The sequence below is a fragment of the Diadema antillarum genome, unplaced genomic scaffold (genome assembly GCF_040938485.1).
Source record: "Diadema antillarum isolate AM-2024a unplaced genomic scaffold, OU_Dant_1.0 scf00000208, whole genome shotgun sequence".
NCBI classification, from domain to species: domain Eukaryota; kingdom Metazoa; phylum Echinodermata; class Echinoidea; order Diadematoida; family Diadematidae; genus Diadema; species Diadema antillarum.
Window position 1 is genome coordinate 1,427,024 of NW_027271097.1, and position 16,607 is coordinate 1,443,630.

Consider the following 16,607-nt stretch of genomic DNA (forward strand, 5'->3'; position numbering starts at 1 on the left):
AAACATCCAAAAACAAAGTAAAACAAATCGATCGTAATAAAATGTGAATCCCACACTTTATTTGAATGGCTCTGTTTTGGATATCTCAGCCATTTCAAAACCAATTTTCATCAAATAAATGTTGAATTCTGCGTGGAATTACATGCTCTTTCATATTTCATGACAGGTTTCTCATTATCTCACCAAAAAAATGCTAGAAACCTGAAATTAGGTCTCAACAAAAACAATACGATCCCTTTAAACTTTGGTGAATGATGCGAGGAGGCGGCAAGATTTGCGACAGTAAAATAGACGCAGAAATTCTTGTCATACACAGTACATCGAATGCCAGCAGCAATTTGTGAAAGTTGCATGCCGCACATGTTTCTGGCTTTACACAAGATACAGATGTCAGCAGACTATAAACTGTGCTGTAAGTACCTGCATATCTACATATAACACGAAATAAGGATTTATTTCAAATTGGCATATCTGTGTTGAATTATGATGGCATCCCTGTAAATATGATTCATGATTGTAGCAAAACAAGCTGTTTAAATTGATGAGTCACCATTCTGGGTTTGTAATTACTGATGTGGAATAGGCAGTGAAAGGATGGGGGCAAATGAATAGCTAGGTTGTATGTGTGTATGAACATCATGTTTGTGCATGATCTATACATTTGTCTAGCTCAAGATACAAAGTTGTATAACACCAGGTGTGCCAAGAAAGGCCACGTACGTTGTCAATGCTATGGTACCGTTCGATTAAATGTAGTGTATAAAGGCTAACCAGGAGAAATTTGCTTGTGCCATGCTTTAGTGAAACACATTAACGAATATGATGACTAGATTTGATTTTGATATGTACAAAATGTAGATAGACCTGCTGCAGCCTCATGATCATATATTCTGTATAACCCTTATCCTTTTGGTCACACTCTCACATCTGAGAAACATGTGCATTGTACGGTATGCAGCCACTGATGGCATTTTTAAGTAGCGGTCCTCTGAGGCCGAGAACCACTCTCCATGAACAGAGCTCGTCCGATGCAGACTCTTCATCCGTGTGGGGCTACAGACGGTGGTGAGATTTGTTCAGGTTTCGAGTTTTCATATTCAACGCTCGCCTCACTCGGCCATCCCAGGCAGCTAGTCCTGAATGTCACCCGTACCCGAGAGCCATGACAGGGGGGTGATTGGAGGGGGGTTCCCCTGGGAGGGGATGGGTGAGAGGAGGCGGAAAATGAAAGCTATCCGTCTCCATTCGAGGGAACACTCTGTGCCCCATTGCACAGATGATATGTATCAGCACATGGGCCTCTCTCTTTTTCTCTGTATGTACCAGCATGTATGTAAGTTTGTATGTATTGTGGGAGGGATATACTGTACAATGTGTACCAGTATGTACAAAATGAATGTGTATGTGTGTGTTTGTAAGTACATCTTTGGGCCTATGTCAGTCTGTTAGTTTGTTTGTCTGTTTCTATCAGGTTGTGCGTGTGTGTGTGTGTTTGTGAGTACATCTGTAGGCCTATACCAGTCTGTCAGTTTGTTTTTCGGGGGGGGGGGGGGGGGGGGGGGGCTCGGCTCGGCCCCCCCCCCCCCCCCCCCACACACACACACATTTTTTTTACACTATATAACTTAGGAATACATAAGGTGTCACCACTTTGGGCCTCCACTTTTTTAACCCAGATGTGTGTAAGTGGCACTGAAAAATTTTGAAAGTACCAATTGAAAGCCCTTGAAAAGTGAGCGTGGTAAGGTTATGTTTTTGTGCTGAAGACCTTTTTTTTTTTTTTTTTTTTGCTTGTCAGCTGAAGAAACCCGGAAGTGGCACCAGAAGTTGCATAGAAGACCTTTTTTTTTTTTTGCTTGTTAGCTCATGAAACCCGGAAATGCCCCCCCCCCCCCCCTTTTGAAAATGCTTTGCCAGCTCTGGTAGGTGTGTGTGTTTGTGAGTGCATCTGTATATCAGTCTGTCAGTTTATATGTCTCTCTCTATGGGGAGGGGGGGGGGGAAGGGGTTGGGAAGGGAGAGGAAATTGTGTAGAGTTAGAGAGACTTTTATTGAGGAAAGGGAGCCTCGTTGGTGGGTTCATTGTTTATCATTCTTTATCCCGGTGAAGATGGAGGGGTTAGCAAAACCAATCTCCTGAGAACATGACCAGCACGTACCATCCCCTGTGATCACCGATGAAGTGAAATTTCTCGCCTTCTGAGGTGAGAGTTTTCCCCTCTTCTTCCCCAGCTCACTTAAAGGAAGAATCTCTCTTTGCATGTAACCTCATTTTCTACCAAATTAAATTCATGGTGACTGACTGAATGCTGAGCATTGGGGGGGGGGGGAATAATTTGTCAAGTTTCACTCCAAACTGCCTTCTGGTTGAGTATTGAGATTTGTCATGTCTTGAATAAGTTCCATGATTCTTATGTTTACATGTATGTTCTTATAGGACTTTAAAACGTACAATGATAATATAATATATAACAGTAAAATAATGATTGTATAATATAATATTATAGTAGTATGATGATAGTAATATTAATGCACTCCATGTAAAAAAAAAAAAATCCTAACCATGTAAATACATGTACAAAAAGAGTACTTTAATTTTGATTTGTAACATATTCTATGAATTTGTATTTGCAAGAAGAGTGTTTAGTTCTGCTGTGTTGATGTCTTTCGACAGCGCAGGATATTCACATCTCCAGGCCTGCCACACCTGAATTGTCATGCCGTCATGCCAAGACACATGAAAGTGCGTAGAGTACTTTCACACTGACAAATAAACTTGTTTGGCAATGTGTTTACAAACAAGTCTTCTGCCTTTCCAAGTCTGTAAGTTTCCAAGTCTGTAAGTCACAATGCTCCCAATAACATTTCTCATGGCTCATTTAGTCACATTTTGCCAGTTGCAGTCGAGAATTATTTTCAGTGGAATGCAGCCTAATTATGAGATGTGCATTTGGAGTCTTCCTACTTTCTCAACGTAACACAATTTAGAAGTTGGCTTTGCCTGACTATGTTCTTTCTTCTGCCATTGAGTATGTTTGACACAGGTCATGAAATAGATTGATGCAGCTATTGCATGGAATGTTGTGTGGAGTAAGTGCTCACGTATGATGTTTTTCACTTTAAAAAAAGAGAGAAAGAACTCATACTCCAAAAGGGGTTTATCCAAAAAAAATTATTCAGGTGAATGTTCAAGTTCAAAGGTGAAGTTCAAAGGTCAAAGTCACAAGAAGATTCAGCTCAATGTTTGAATAGTCTATACCATTCTCACTTGATTCATATAACACATGTGTCACAGAAGACATTTGAGAAACAATGGCTACGAACAATTTTTTTTTCTGTTAGTCAATAACTACTCATCACAACAGACTTTCAAACTGCAGAAAAAAAAACTTACTTGGAGATTCTCACCTTTTGACTCATAAATCAGACGTGACAATATGGCAAATATGTGCCTTTCTGAGTAGTTCTTCCTTAATAAACTGGAAGAAAGATTTACTGCTGCAGTTAGATGCTTGTAAAAGTATGGTGTCGCCGCAAATCAATCGACATCTTTGTGTAATCCTTGGAGTTAAAAATGCTTGTCATTTCTGCTGCTAAATTGGAAACCTGCAAAGATCAATGAGTATTGCTAAAAGTGCACAATTTGAAAGTTAAAAAAAAATGGAAAATGAATTATTCCTGAGAACAAATCCTAGAATCAAACCTCAAAAAAGGTTCTTACAAAGTCAAATTGTGTGAGGGGGTTAATAAAATGAATTGTAAATGACAACTTTATGATGGCAGCATACCCTGGGTAGTCATACAGTCAATACCCACTTATTTTTTATGGCAGCATCCCACATTCCATTCTGCCTCCTCTAAACATAAGAGAAATAAAAAAAGATGAAACAATCTCATGTCACATATGATATAAAATTGCAGATTAAAACCATCATTCATATTCAGAGATTAACTTTTGCATCTGTGTAAAATTACTTTGACTAGGGCAACAAGTCTAGCTAATTGAGTATCAAAACTGACATATCAATATCTAAGATATGTTGAGGTTTTTTTTCTATGAATGTAAATAATTGAGTAAACGTATTAAACCTCTGAGGTATGTGGAGTCATTTTAAGGGCTTATGCATAGATTACAAGACTTGTAAGTAAGTGTTGCATATATGGCTGACATAAGCAGTATAGCAACACAGTGCATACCCAGTACTTCCGTACTTCATCTCAGCAGAAAAAAATTATGTAACATCGGAAACTGCTTTCAACTTTTAGTCGTCCCCATACCACAATCCTGATTTTTGCATTGTTTTTCTTGTTCAGTTTGTTGTTTCTTTGTTTTCGGTATCAATAAGTGGCACAAACTTTACTCTCTAACTGTATCACATTAATATACTTTCCAGAGGTTTTGAATATATGAGACATTCAGCCGTTGCTCTCATACAGTAATTTTTTTACCTGGGCCCTGATGACTCAGGAGAAAGAAATGAATAATGAGACTTGTATTAGCAACAAGCTGTATGACATGGCACCTCGTAGGGGCCACCTTCTAAATGTGTTTACCAGTACCTTGCCTCATTGCACCTAACATTGAAGGGAAGAATGTCCCTTGTACACTGTATCATGGTGCACTTATTTCTTTCAAACAGGTAATGCATATTGTCTAAAAAATTTGCATCACTGCTTGAAATTGTTTTCCTTCTTTTATGGAGTATCATTTATTATTTATTCATGCCCAGACTAAACTTTTGTCTTTAAATGGACTTAACCAGCAAACAATTTATGAAACCAAGTTTCCAAGGTGTGTCATCTTTTCCTCATTTTCAATGATTATTGTTCATGTAATTCATTTATGCATTCAGTTTAACTTTTATGTGTTTTTATTAATAAGAAATATATATGCAGAGAAGTGATAGAAAAGTGACAATTCCCCTCCCCCCCCCAAAAAAAAAATATATATATATTCATATATGTATAAACATGCTGCAAATTCACATATTGGCTCCAATATAATGAAGAATCAATAAATAAAGTAATAATGCATTATTTTGCCAATAAAGAATGAGTTTATTGTACTCAAATTTTCAGTGGCCTCCACGTTCTTCAGGAGTCTCGACGGGGAATGACGGTACCAAAACATTCCCCGTCGAGACTCCTGAAGAAGGTGGAGGCCACCAAAAATTTGAGTACAATAAACTCATTCTTTGTTGGCAAAATAATGCATTACTAGTTTATTTATTGATTCTTTTTTGTGTTATGATATATATATATATATATATATATATATATATATATATATTTGTTCTAAAAGATTAGAGCTGTATGTTCTTTCTTATATTTTTCTCACCACTGCTAGACCATTAACTGATTGATGTGAATGAAGATATTGTTCTTTTTGCAGTAGTCCATCTTCTGATATTTGTAACATTTCCAAGTAGCAGTGTATACATTATGAACTTGAAAGAAAACAAATACAGCAAACCATAATATATCTAAAACATATAGACATTATACACCTACACTGTATTCATATATACACAATTTACCTACACACGCACACACCCACACATACACACAAAACCTACACACATTAGCCCAATCACATTGACCAAGCATGATCATACTGACATACAATGTACGTATGTAACGTGGTAATAGTAGACCTCAGGAGTGTGTTAATGAATAATCATTGGCCAAGATCCAAAGGTCATGTGACTGTCTCCGAATGTGAAGGGATGGGGATGCTACCATGAGCAGCTGTGCGTCAATGTCATGTGTCTGTCGCCATGGGAAAGAAAAAAGAGAAATCATGAACTACAAGAAGTTTGGCTTTGGCAGGCAGCACTGAGATCTCTTATCAGATTAATCCTTTTTTTTTGCTGGCAATCTATTTAAAGGGCTTATCAAGGGATCAAAAAAGTGGGGGAAAAAAGTATGTTGACAGGTGGAGTTTGTTCTCAAACTCTCATAGATACCCGTCATTCCCTCATCCTCTGTATACACACATACAAGTGTACATTGTACACCCATCATATACAAGTGTACATTGTACACACATATACACACAACAAGGAATTTATGGAATTCATTCCATCGAAGGAATAGCAATTATAATGTACTATGGCAAATTATATGAGGGTCTTTTTTAAGCTGTAATGTTGTCAGTTGCTTAAATCATCTCATGAAGTAGTGAAAGTGAAGATGGTTAATGGGGAAGTCCACTGTGATACAGCATGTGAGCTCACCTCTCATCTGCCCTATTGAAAAAAGTCCATAAAATCTCTTTTTTAAAGGACAAGTTCACCTTCATAGACATGTGGGTTGAGTGAATGCAGCAATATTAGTAGAACACATCAATGAGAGTTTGAGGAAAATCGGACAATCCGTTCAAAAGTTATGAATTTTTGAAGTTTCTGCTCAGTCACGGCTGGATGAGAAGACTACTATAGCTTGTGATGTCATATGAGTACAACTATATAAAGAAAGTATAAAGAAAATTCAAGATATTCTCACTTTTCTCACATAATAAAAGAACACTCGACTTCTCTCTTTCAGAAGTCAGGGGGAATAATATTACCCCTAACATAAGTCAGTAACAAGTCAAAGAAATGTGCACTTTATTCAAAAAGCAAGTTTTGAGAAAATTCTCTTTTTATTTTTCTTATATCGTTGTACGCATGTGACATCATACACTGTAGTAGTCTTCTCCTCCAGCAGTGATTGCACAGATATTTTAAAAATTCATAACTTTTGAACGGATTGTTGGATTTTCCCCAAACTTTCATTGATGTGTTCTACCAATATTGTTGCCTTCACTCAATCCACATGTATATGAAGGTGAACTTGTCCTTTAACGTTATTGGTAATGGAATATTCATTGCATGCAGGGGTTGCACAGACAAAATATTTACTATCATTCTATTGAGAGTAAAATGTACTTGACGGGAAGATGAAAATTTTGGGTTTTATAGTAGGCCTACAGCAAATAGAAAATGGTAAACTTTCATGTTACATCACAAAAATTGGCAAATGTGTTTGATTATTCACATAGTAAAGAAAAAGAGAGAACAGAAGTATGATAGTCTCTGTTGTAATCAGGCCTTGCCCAAACTACCCTCTTCCTCTAATTTGTCAGCATCTTTCTCTACAAATTGACTTTCCCTTTAATCAAACACTTTTGCTATGAACTCTGATAACAAACATGAGCCACTTTGATAGATATTGGTTGATCTTTTCTTGCCTTATATAAGTTTTCGACCAATGTTTCTCATTCTCTGTTGTATTTTCAGGAAGAGCATGGGGGTACTGTAACAAGGGTTATTTTTATGTTTGTGTGTTATTGTTTTTTAACATATTAGTAGCATCATTTTATGCAGAAGAAGGTAGAGTGAAAAACAGGTAAACCCTGTTGGTTCTAGTATTAGGAGCTCACGAATATATTCAGGAGATATAATTATGCTTTTGGCTGCTGATAATAATAAAAATAATGATTAACATTTATATCACGCTTAATACACAGTTTCAGCGCCTTACATATATCATAATTATACCAAAACGTAATCTTATATTCACCATAGCTACAAAACTCTACAATAATTTACATTGCATAATATACTTCAGAGTGCTAAAATTAGAGACAACAGAAGAAAATATAACGTACAAGAACATGACATCATAGTGATTTCAACTATTGTATTCAGGAGTAGAGCTAGCGAGGGTGAAGATCTAATGTGCAATCCATAGTTGGGGCGCAGCGACGACGAAAGCACGACTTCCATAGCGGGACGTGGTATGGGTCCAGGGCTAAGTTGGAGATGGATTGAGCGAGATGATCGCAGGACACGGGATGAATTCTTGGCTAATAATTCAGAGATGTACGTACAAGGCTTGTATTAGCAGTGATGTGCAATGTTGGATGCATATTTTGGAATAGTTCAGCCGTTTACAATGTAGATTGTATGTTGACTGATAGATATGGTAGCATTATTAGGGAAGGAGTCAACATTAGTGTTTGTGAATGTGTGAGTGTATATTTAAGACTGTGTGCATGTGTGTGTGTCAGAGAAAGCTTATGGTTGGTCACTATGCAAGCCATTAGCTGAGATGCCTAAAGTCATAAACACAGTTAAAAATGTTGCCTATTTTTCCAGGGAAACTTGTTACATATTCTAAGGAACAAATTAGGGAGAGATAGAAAGAGAGAGAGTGTACGAGATGGAGAGATAAAAAGGAAGAGAAAATGAGATGGAGAGATAGAGAAGAAAAGAAGAGAAGAGAGAGAGATGGGAGGTATTGAAAGATAGAGTTGAGAACAAGGGAAAGAAGGTCGATGAAACAAACAATACCCACTAACAGCTCATTATTGATTGCCAAGAGGGTGAGAGATGAGTGTAGCTCACACACACACACACACACACACACACACATACACACAGACACACACACCCAAGCCATTGATTGGCGCTGGATTTAGATTCAGAGTCCCAGCACACAGATGGGACTGAGCCAGAGTTGTTTGTTCATAAATGACCTCTGATACACACACACACACACATACGAGAGAAAAAGAAAGAGATGGGATACACACACACACACACACACACACACACACACACACACACACCCCACACACACACACACAGAAACCTGTTGCATTGTTCAACTGGGTCGATTTTGACTGCTTAAGACGAGTTGGCACGCAGGAGATCTGCATATACATCAGTATGGTAATTGATGGATCAGCATAAATACATTAGCAGTGCCGGGATATGCTGCTCCTTTAATTCAATCCCCACGGAGTCACAGCTTCTTCCAATACCCCAAAAGATTCTCCAAATGCAACTTCACAGCTCTCTGCTGTCATCGCTCTCAAGAGTTGTGGAATAGTTTCTTTCATTTTCATTTTTCCGCTATGCCTCAACACTAATTGGATTATCTCTTGGAATACCCGGGATTATTGAGAGTTAGCTTACAGCAAATTTGGAAACTGGTTTCGAGTCTTTTTTTTTTTAAAGCAATCATGGCAAGCAGTATCAGAGAGAGTGCACTGTCAGTCATCGCACTCTACCTATGTTTTGCAGCAGCCGTAGCAGTCGCAGAAAAAGGTAAGCAGTAGATTTATGATTACCTCTCATATTAGAGCCATTCAAAGACAGAATATGGCCTACTGTCATCCTGCTCATACTTTGTGAGTCCGACGTCTTTATCTCTGCTCAGTTGTGTTGGACTCATTCCCGGATTTAATGACTTGTCAAGTTGCCAGGAAATTATTTTCTCCTGTGAGGAATCCTTTTCTGATTTCTTGTTTTTGGATTTTTCATCAGCTGGTTTCCTTTTCTGGTCAGATTGCTATTCGTATATTCCCCAGTTCTCATTTGAATTCACAGCTCTTTCAAAAATGAAATGGGACTATCATATTTTCTTTTTCTCATTGGAAGAGAAATAAATGTATGAATATGTGGGTAAGTGTATTATGTGCATGCATGATATGTCTATCTAATTTAATATAAGTACACTGTATGATGAATTTAGACAATGGATTTGATATTCATACAATTTCAAGTTAATTTCTCTTGGTAGAAGACTGATATATTACTCTCTGTCTACTGTATACCAATTTCTCAATAAGCAAGAAAATTAGGGAGGGCTTCCAAATAATGACATAAGATGCATTCCATTTTTGCAAGGCAGAAAAAGTCACCAAGATAAACAGAGGAAAGTGGCTGAAAAAAAGGGCATGACAAGTTCAGTTTTGTACGTAGAAAGCTGCTCACCATGCCAATGACCGCAACGCTAATAAAAATTGTTTATACGAGAGCATTAAGCCTAAGGGTTATCCAGCACTTTTATTATTTTCCATTTACAAATACTGATACACATACAAATGTGTGTACCTAATTCATGTAGTTTTGCAAATTTGTTCACAGCCAAAGTATACCAAAAATAGATTATGGTGTGGCAGTTAATCATTTTAGAGAATTTGTGGAGTAAATTATGCCAAGTTAAGCTTGCCCATGACAAGAATCCAGTTCTTATAAGCAGGGTATAATGCGTGGTAGATTGTCTAAAAGCCTTGGGGATTCCGAAAGCTTTTAGTTCAATCTTACATCGTAAAGAGACCAATGATGTAGATAGAATCAATCCAGAATCCGCCATCCCCTGCTTGACAGAGGTGGAGTGCGTTTAGCCTGATGAATATTCTTCCAGGTACTTTTTGAACTTTACATACATGCAGCTTAACCTGTTGAGGACAAACTGATTTTGCTACAACACGCATTTCCCATATACACTTGCCCAAGTATACTCAAGACTTGTCCTCAACGGGTTAACATTGAGGATACCTGCCATAGAACAATTAAGTAAAAGTTGTATTTAGAGATTGAAGGTTAACAGATTGTAGCTTATGTATGCTTTTCATACATTGTCTGAACACATTGATGCAAATGCACATCTCTAGGTTTAATAGCAAAAAACAAACATGGCTGACATAATTTTGAATGCCTGTTACATCAAGATGAAAGTTCTTTATTGATTTTTATGGGTATTTTGATCAGAAAGTTGCCATGTGTAAATAACCAGTTTCTCTGAATAAAATCAATAGTGTGTAAAACAGATGTTCACTCCGTGGTATGAGATTATCATTCTGCTTTTGTGCAGTGACAAGAGAATTTTTGAAAGTTTTGAATCCCCCTCCCCCCCCCCCCCCCCCCTCCATACAGCACACAATGGGTCTGGCAGCTATGCTACATGATTCCAGAGGTGACTACAGCACTAAATAATTCACCGAGTTGGTCTGACTCTGAAATGAGTCGCCCACTTCATCATTCCCCCCCCCCCCTTCCATTTTCCCACCAGACAGGTGGGTGTGAAGTAATACACTTTCTTGCCAACGCCAGGTAATTACCTCTACACAGCGAACTGTGAGGCCCCGCACCAAAGCATGGCCCTTTAACGAATGAACATCAGGAAATAAATCGTAGCCAGCCGAATCCTTCGGCCAAAATGACTGTGTTCTCAAGGCGGTATGGGGTGATGATTAGTTCTGGTTATCGGAGGTGACAATTTCTTTTCTTGTTTTGTTTCGATTCCTGCGAGGGTTTACCCAACAGATTACAATGTAATCATAGATTCCCGCCTGCTTCTTCTTCCGATTGTCAAGTTGTACAAACAGGGCCCACCATCTGTGCCGTTTCCCACTGTTTATCTTTCATTTGGAATCCTGCATCATTTTTTTCCCCTCTGTTTTGGTCTTATTTTTGGATGACCCGTAGTCATGTGTTCTTTCAAACAAGCGGATACCTTTGCACACTGACAAAGGAAACTCCATACATATTTATGATATGCTTCCTTCCATTTCTTGAAATAATTTAAAATAATTTACTTCTTCTGCAGAACAACACACGCATACACAAACACACACACATAATACACAAATGTATTCAAAAACCATATGATGCATGGGTATTATTTCAACATTATCAACAAGATCAAAAATGTAGTGTTTTCTGTTAAAACTAAAAATGCTACTAGGACTCTTGGAATCCTCAATATTTCATGGCAAATAGATACTATTGAGTCTAATAACATCAGGAAGCTCCTGTAGAACTAGAATGAACCTACCACTAATATGGGATTCACATTGCGCTAACTACTGTATTATGTTTTTCCATCTACTGTAGAATGAGGAATGTTTGAATACATTTTAATTTCACGAATTTCGCAATAGCCAAGATTCGTGAAATTAAAATGCACATGAAAGTTCTTGCCTACACAATATGCATCGGACATCAGAGGCAATTCGCGAAAATTTCATGCCGCGAGAAAGGTCGTCGGCTCCAATTCGCGAAATTTTCATGCCGTAAATATATTGTGTTTTACAGTAATAGGTTTCATCAACATACACCTATGTTCTAATGGACAAAGAATACCTGTCCAGACACAAGGCTTTATTGATTATATCCACATGACATTTACAAATTCCTCTTCAATCATGCTACTGTAAAGTTGTTTAATTTTCAACAAAGCAGACATTTCTATTTCCAGCCACCTCTAGGGGATAAACTGCCTCACTCATTTTTGTCATGATTCTGTCATGAATGCATGGTCTATCCCCTCCCTTCCCCCTCCTAAAATGAAATATACCTTTATTCTTCATTCCTCTTTGATATGTGTGAGTGATCATTGCCTTTTTTAGAGAGATTTTTTTATACACATTTTAGAGAAAATGTGCACTGTGATATTCAGGCAGCTACCCATAATGTCCTAACATTCAGTTTGAAATTACATTGTAGACATATTGATGCATTTAATTTACCTGTATATATTTATTTGTATATTTGTGTATGTATTTTTCTTTTCATCAATTTTCTGGCTATTAGATATAATTATGTGTTCTTAGATAATTAATCTTTAATACTTACAATAGTGTATCTTCATTGTTATGATAGCATATTATCCAAAGGAGAAATCCATCTAATTTTAGTGAGAGACATGCAAATTTATGCATACCTGTAGGCATGTAAGACAGCTGCCTTAATGATATCAAGTTTGATGCATAGATTTCTCCTTGGTTCAGTTATCTAATAAAGATATGAACAGTAGTATGATATTACTTGGAATATATCATGACAGTGATAGATTTAGTTGTGCATTAATTCATTGTTGACGTCTTACATTGGACCTCTACACGATAAAAAAATGCCTTATACAGAGCTGACATCTAACATTGTTTACAATATTTGACATTTTTCTCTTCGTAGAAGATGAGCAAATATGTTACACTAAACAAAAATATATTCCTGTTTTTAAATGTTGATTAAACATGCTCAGTGTCAATCATGTGTAATTTCTATTTTTTTTTTTTAGTTGTGTTTTTACCTCAGTGTTTTTATACGCAAAAGCTTGGTAGCCCTGCTTACATGTATGCAGACTTCCCACTATGAAATGTCTGTAGAATGACTAAAAAAGCAACAAGATGTACTTTCAGGAATAAACATAACAGGATGAATGCACACCTCGTTGATGATCTACCTGTGACAGTAACCACACTGGATGAGCTGCGTACCATACTCATTTGGCTATTCCGCTACGTGTAGCAGACCTTCTGGCCACGTGTAAACATGTCCTTTGACAACTTACTCAGACCACAGAAAGTATTTTCAGCACGTCATCTGTCATTGCCTAACTGCACTATTGATTTTTGTTCATTCTTTCACTCTTATTGTGCATACACAATGTGGCCATATACGAGCATATTGTAAAGCCTTCTGTGTACGCCTCTGCTGTAGCTATGGAGTTCGCAGCAGGCACAATTTGACGCTCGGTGTTTTGTCGGGTCCTCGACTCTTCTTTCCCCGCTCGCAGTGTCCAATCATTTTCCCCCGGTGCACCTGTTAGTTTGGCCCGAAATTTAATCAAGGGGGTTGCAATCTGTCCAACTTCATCTCTGGCCCCTAATGTAGATGAAGGCCCGGGCAGGACAGGGTTGGAGTTGGGATTCTTTGGTGGGATGGACCGATTTGATTTGGGCTAAGGATTTTTCAATTACGGCTGACGTAGTGTCTCCGCAATCTGTCATTTGTGGTTGCTGTGGGGAAAAGGAAAATTCTCAAGGAATTCCGCCTCTGGCTGCAAGATTCTTTCAGCATTACAAGGCCAGAAAAATGCAAACCTAAGGCATACTAAAAGTCCATGATTAGTGTTCACCAAAAGTTACCTTATTAGTATCATTAAACTGTTATTGGACTGTGAAAGGATTAACTTTTGATGGAAGGCTATCTGACCTTAGCTTTATCTATGCTTAACCCGTTGAGGACGGGCTGATTTTGCCACAACACCCATTTCCCATCTAGACACTTGCCCGAGTATACTCGGGACTCATCCTCAACGGGTTAAGTGTGGATGGTCACCCATGTAGCATACAAGTATATAAAATCAATATTTTGAGAAACAGAATGCATTGCATTGTTTCAATACTGACCAGCATAAATGTGAAACCACCCGCCCACCTGTCTGAGTATTAAACTCGCCCCAGTTGGGGGGGGGGGGGGGGGGGGGGGGGGGGGGGGAGGGGAGAGGGAGTAATGTGACACCATGTATACATTTTACACGTAAAGTACAATTGCACTACATGTTCAAATTGACCTCGATAGAGTAAACTCATTTGACAAAGGACAGAAGTCTCATTTAAATCAGATTTATGTAAATAGTGAAAAGATAGAGAAAAAGAAAATCTATTGGAGATATTATTCCACACATTTTTATTTTACAAGGGCAGTCAAGGAGCATATGACTTACCTCCTTCAGAAGTAGCTATAATGGTAGAGAGAATAATAGTTTTTGTTAAAGTGAAGTATGGAAGTATGGAATTCTCTCTCTGCATGTTTTCTTAATGTTTGCTCAACTTCTGTAACATCATGAATTGTTGTAGCTTTCTTACACTGCCATGACAATACGTGGATTTAACTGAAATTTTTGAAAATTTATAGCTTTTGAACGTATTGTTTCATTTTCTTCAAAATTATGTGATGTGTTCTAATTTTTCCGCAATCCTTGAATCCACATAGGGCGTACTGTAATATAGGATATTTTTTATGCTCGGCCAATTTCCTGTGTTTATATATCTGGGGATTTTAGACATCAAGTAGTGGAACATATGACGGGCAAAAATATTTGCTTGATTTTATTTTCATGCTGGTTTCTGGTTACATGACATGCATGAAAAATATCCACACTGCAAAAATGCCTTTTACAGTTCTTATTTTTTGTTAAAATACCTTTAAGCGTTACAAGATGACAGACATTCCCTGAGAAGTAACAGACTTTATAGTTTTCTGACACTAATCGATTGAAGTGGTTTCAAATCTCTTTGAATACTAGAATTAATCTTCATTTCCAATGATGTGTAAAAAGTACATTTGAAGATGAGAGCAATTCTCTTCTCTGATTATTGTGTTCATTTTCATCTGATACTACTGGTCACATCATATGCTACTGACATTATTTTTCTACATTACTCTGGTTAAGCAACTGTCGGAGGCTTGCAATGAGAATTGATGATTAAAGATGAACATTCCTGGCTTAATGAGGGCTGTCAACAGCCAGATTTTGAATGAGAAAATTAGCCAGTTGCAAATGGCAGTAAGCTGCAGAAATTAAAACCTTAATATCCCGCATCCCATCAGAAAATGAGGACAAAACGGTACATTTTTTTCCCCGTGGAATGATTGAAGGCCTGTTTGCAGCGGCATGCAAATCAAGTGCAAAGGATGAAAATGTCCCCCCAAAAAAGAGAGCAAAATTCAACATTTGGGCGGGGTTTCTCTGAACATGTCTCGACAATGGAGCCGCAAACCGTCCAGCATTCTCGGCTAAGGGTTTTATTAAGTCAGACGTCACATTTGGATTTTTACCCACAAAACATAATCTAAATGTTTGTGAGAATGTCTCGGCCAATATACACAAAGTGGGCAAACACTTTGCAGATAGGTTGAGAAATGAGTGGAACCAACTTCGTTGATTTTTGTGAGATACATGTGAGACATTCTCCAATTTGTCAAAACATGTTTAGGGTTTCATAGATATTTTGTGAACATCTCGCACCCCTTCGTATTCCACATTTTTCAGAAGAAATCCCAAGCGAATCACAACCATGGATGCTGGAAACGTTTGCTAGAAATTTGGAAAATTTTTGAAATTTCCGCCGAACGTAAAACTTGAAAACAGACCCGAAGCAGAGATGAGCATGCTTGATCGGAGACTAGCAGCCAATATACACAAAGTGTGATATGTTTACCCATACGCTTGACATGCAGAGCACAGTTAGGAGCATCTAGGGATTAATTAACTGACATTGTCTGCAGTGTATTCTCATTCAGCAGGATTGCACCTGTCAAAACGGATTTCAAGACGCATGGATCCCCCATGGAAATTGACATTTTCATACGCCAGACATGAAAAAGAGATAAGAAAGAAAGAAAGACGAACCAAAAAAGTCTGCCTTTTTACTCTGACTCATACCAGACACGGCAGTATTGGGTTCTTTAGACTCTGGGGAAAATTACAACCGAAAAGGGAGTATGAAATCGTGGATCTATCTGTGTAAAGACGAATTATATGAACTCTGATGATCCCATGATTGTTCTTTTTTTTTTCCTTCTTAGATTATCAAAAGAAGGTTAGAAGTTTAGTATGGCTGTGTGACTTGCTGTGGTTATATTTGAAATAATGTTGATATGCAAGATAAGCAGTGCTTTTGTGGGGGAGAACAGATTATTTTTTAAGTAGTTTTCTTCTTTTTTTTTCCTGTAAATATGACCATGTTATGAATACCACAGATAAAGAAGATATGTATAGGCCTACCAATCATGCTGAGAACTACAGACTCCAAGGAAATACTAATCGAAAGACAAATAATTCCATGATGAAATTGTAGATTCCTGCCAGTGGTATTTGTATGTTAGTTTGATATCAAAAACTGTCATGAAATTGTGAGTGTTGTCAAAATTTAGAATAATGTTACATTGAAACATAAAATTGATATTTAGTAATATTGAAAATATTATATTCAAGTCGTATAGTTATCATCACACTGTACTGTTATATAAAAATGTAATGTC

At 37.5% G+C, this 16,607-nt stretch overlaps 1 protein-coding gene across 2 annotated transcripts in view; it reads left to right on the top strand.

Annotated features, from left to right (window-relative positions):
- LOC139724199 (uncharacterized) overlaps positions 1 to 16,607 on the top strand; it is a 130,190-nt gene that overhangs the window by 58,811 nt on the left and 54,772 nt on the right. The window contains exon 1 of one of the 2 annotated variants that reach the window (XM_071635344.1): positions 8,678 to 9,095. The exons of the other annotated variant lie outside the window; for it this stretch is intronic. Coding sequence (XP_071491445.1) covers positions 9,011 to 9,095 — 85 coding nt within the window. The 5' untranslated portion in view covers positions 8,678 to 9,010. Of the gene's footprint in view, positions 1 to 8,677; positions 9,096 to 16,607 lie in introns of those variants that run through there. 2 annotated transcript variants of the gene reach the window in all.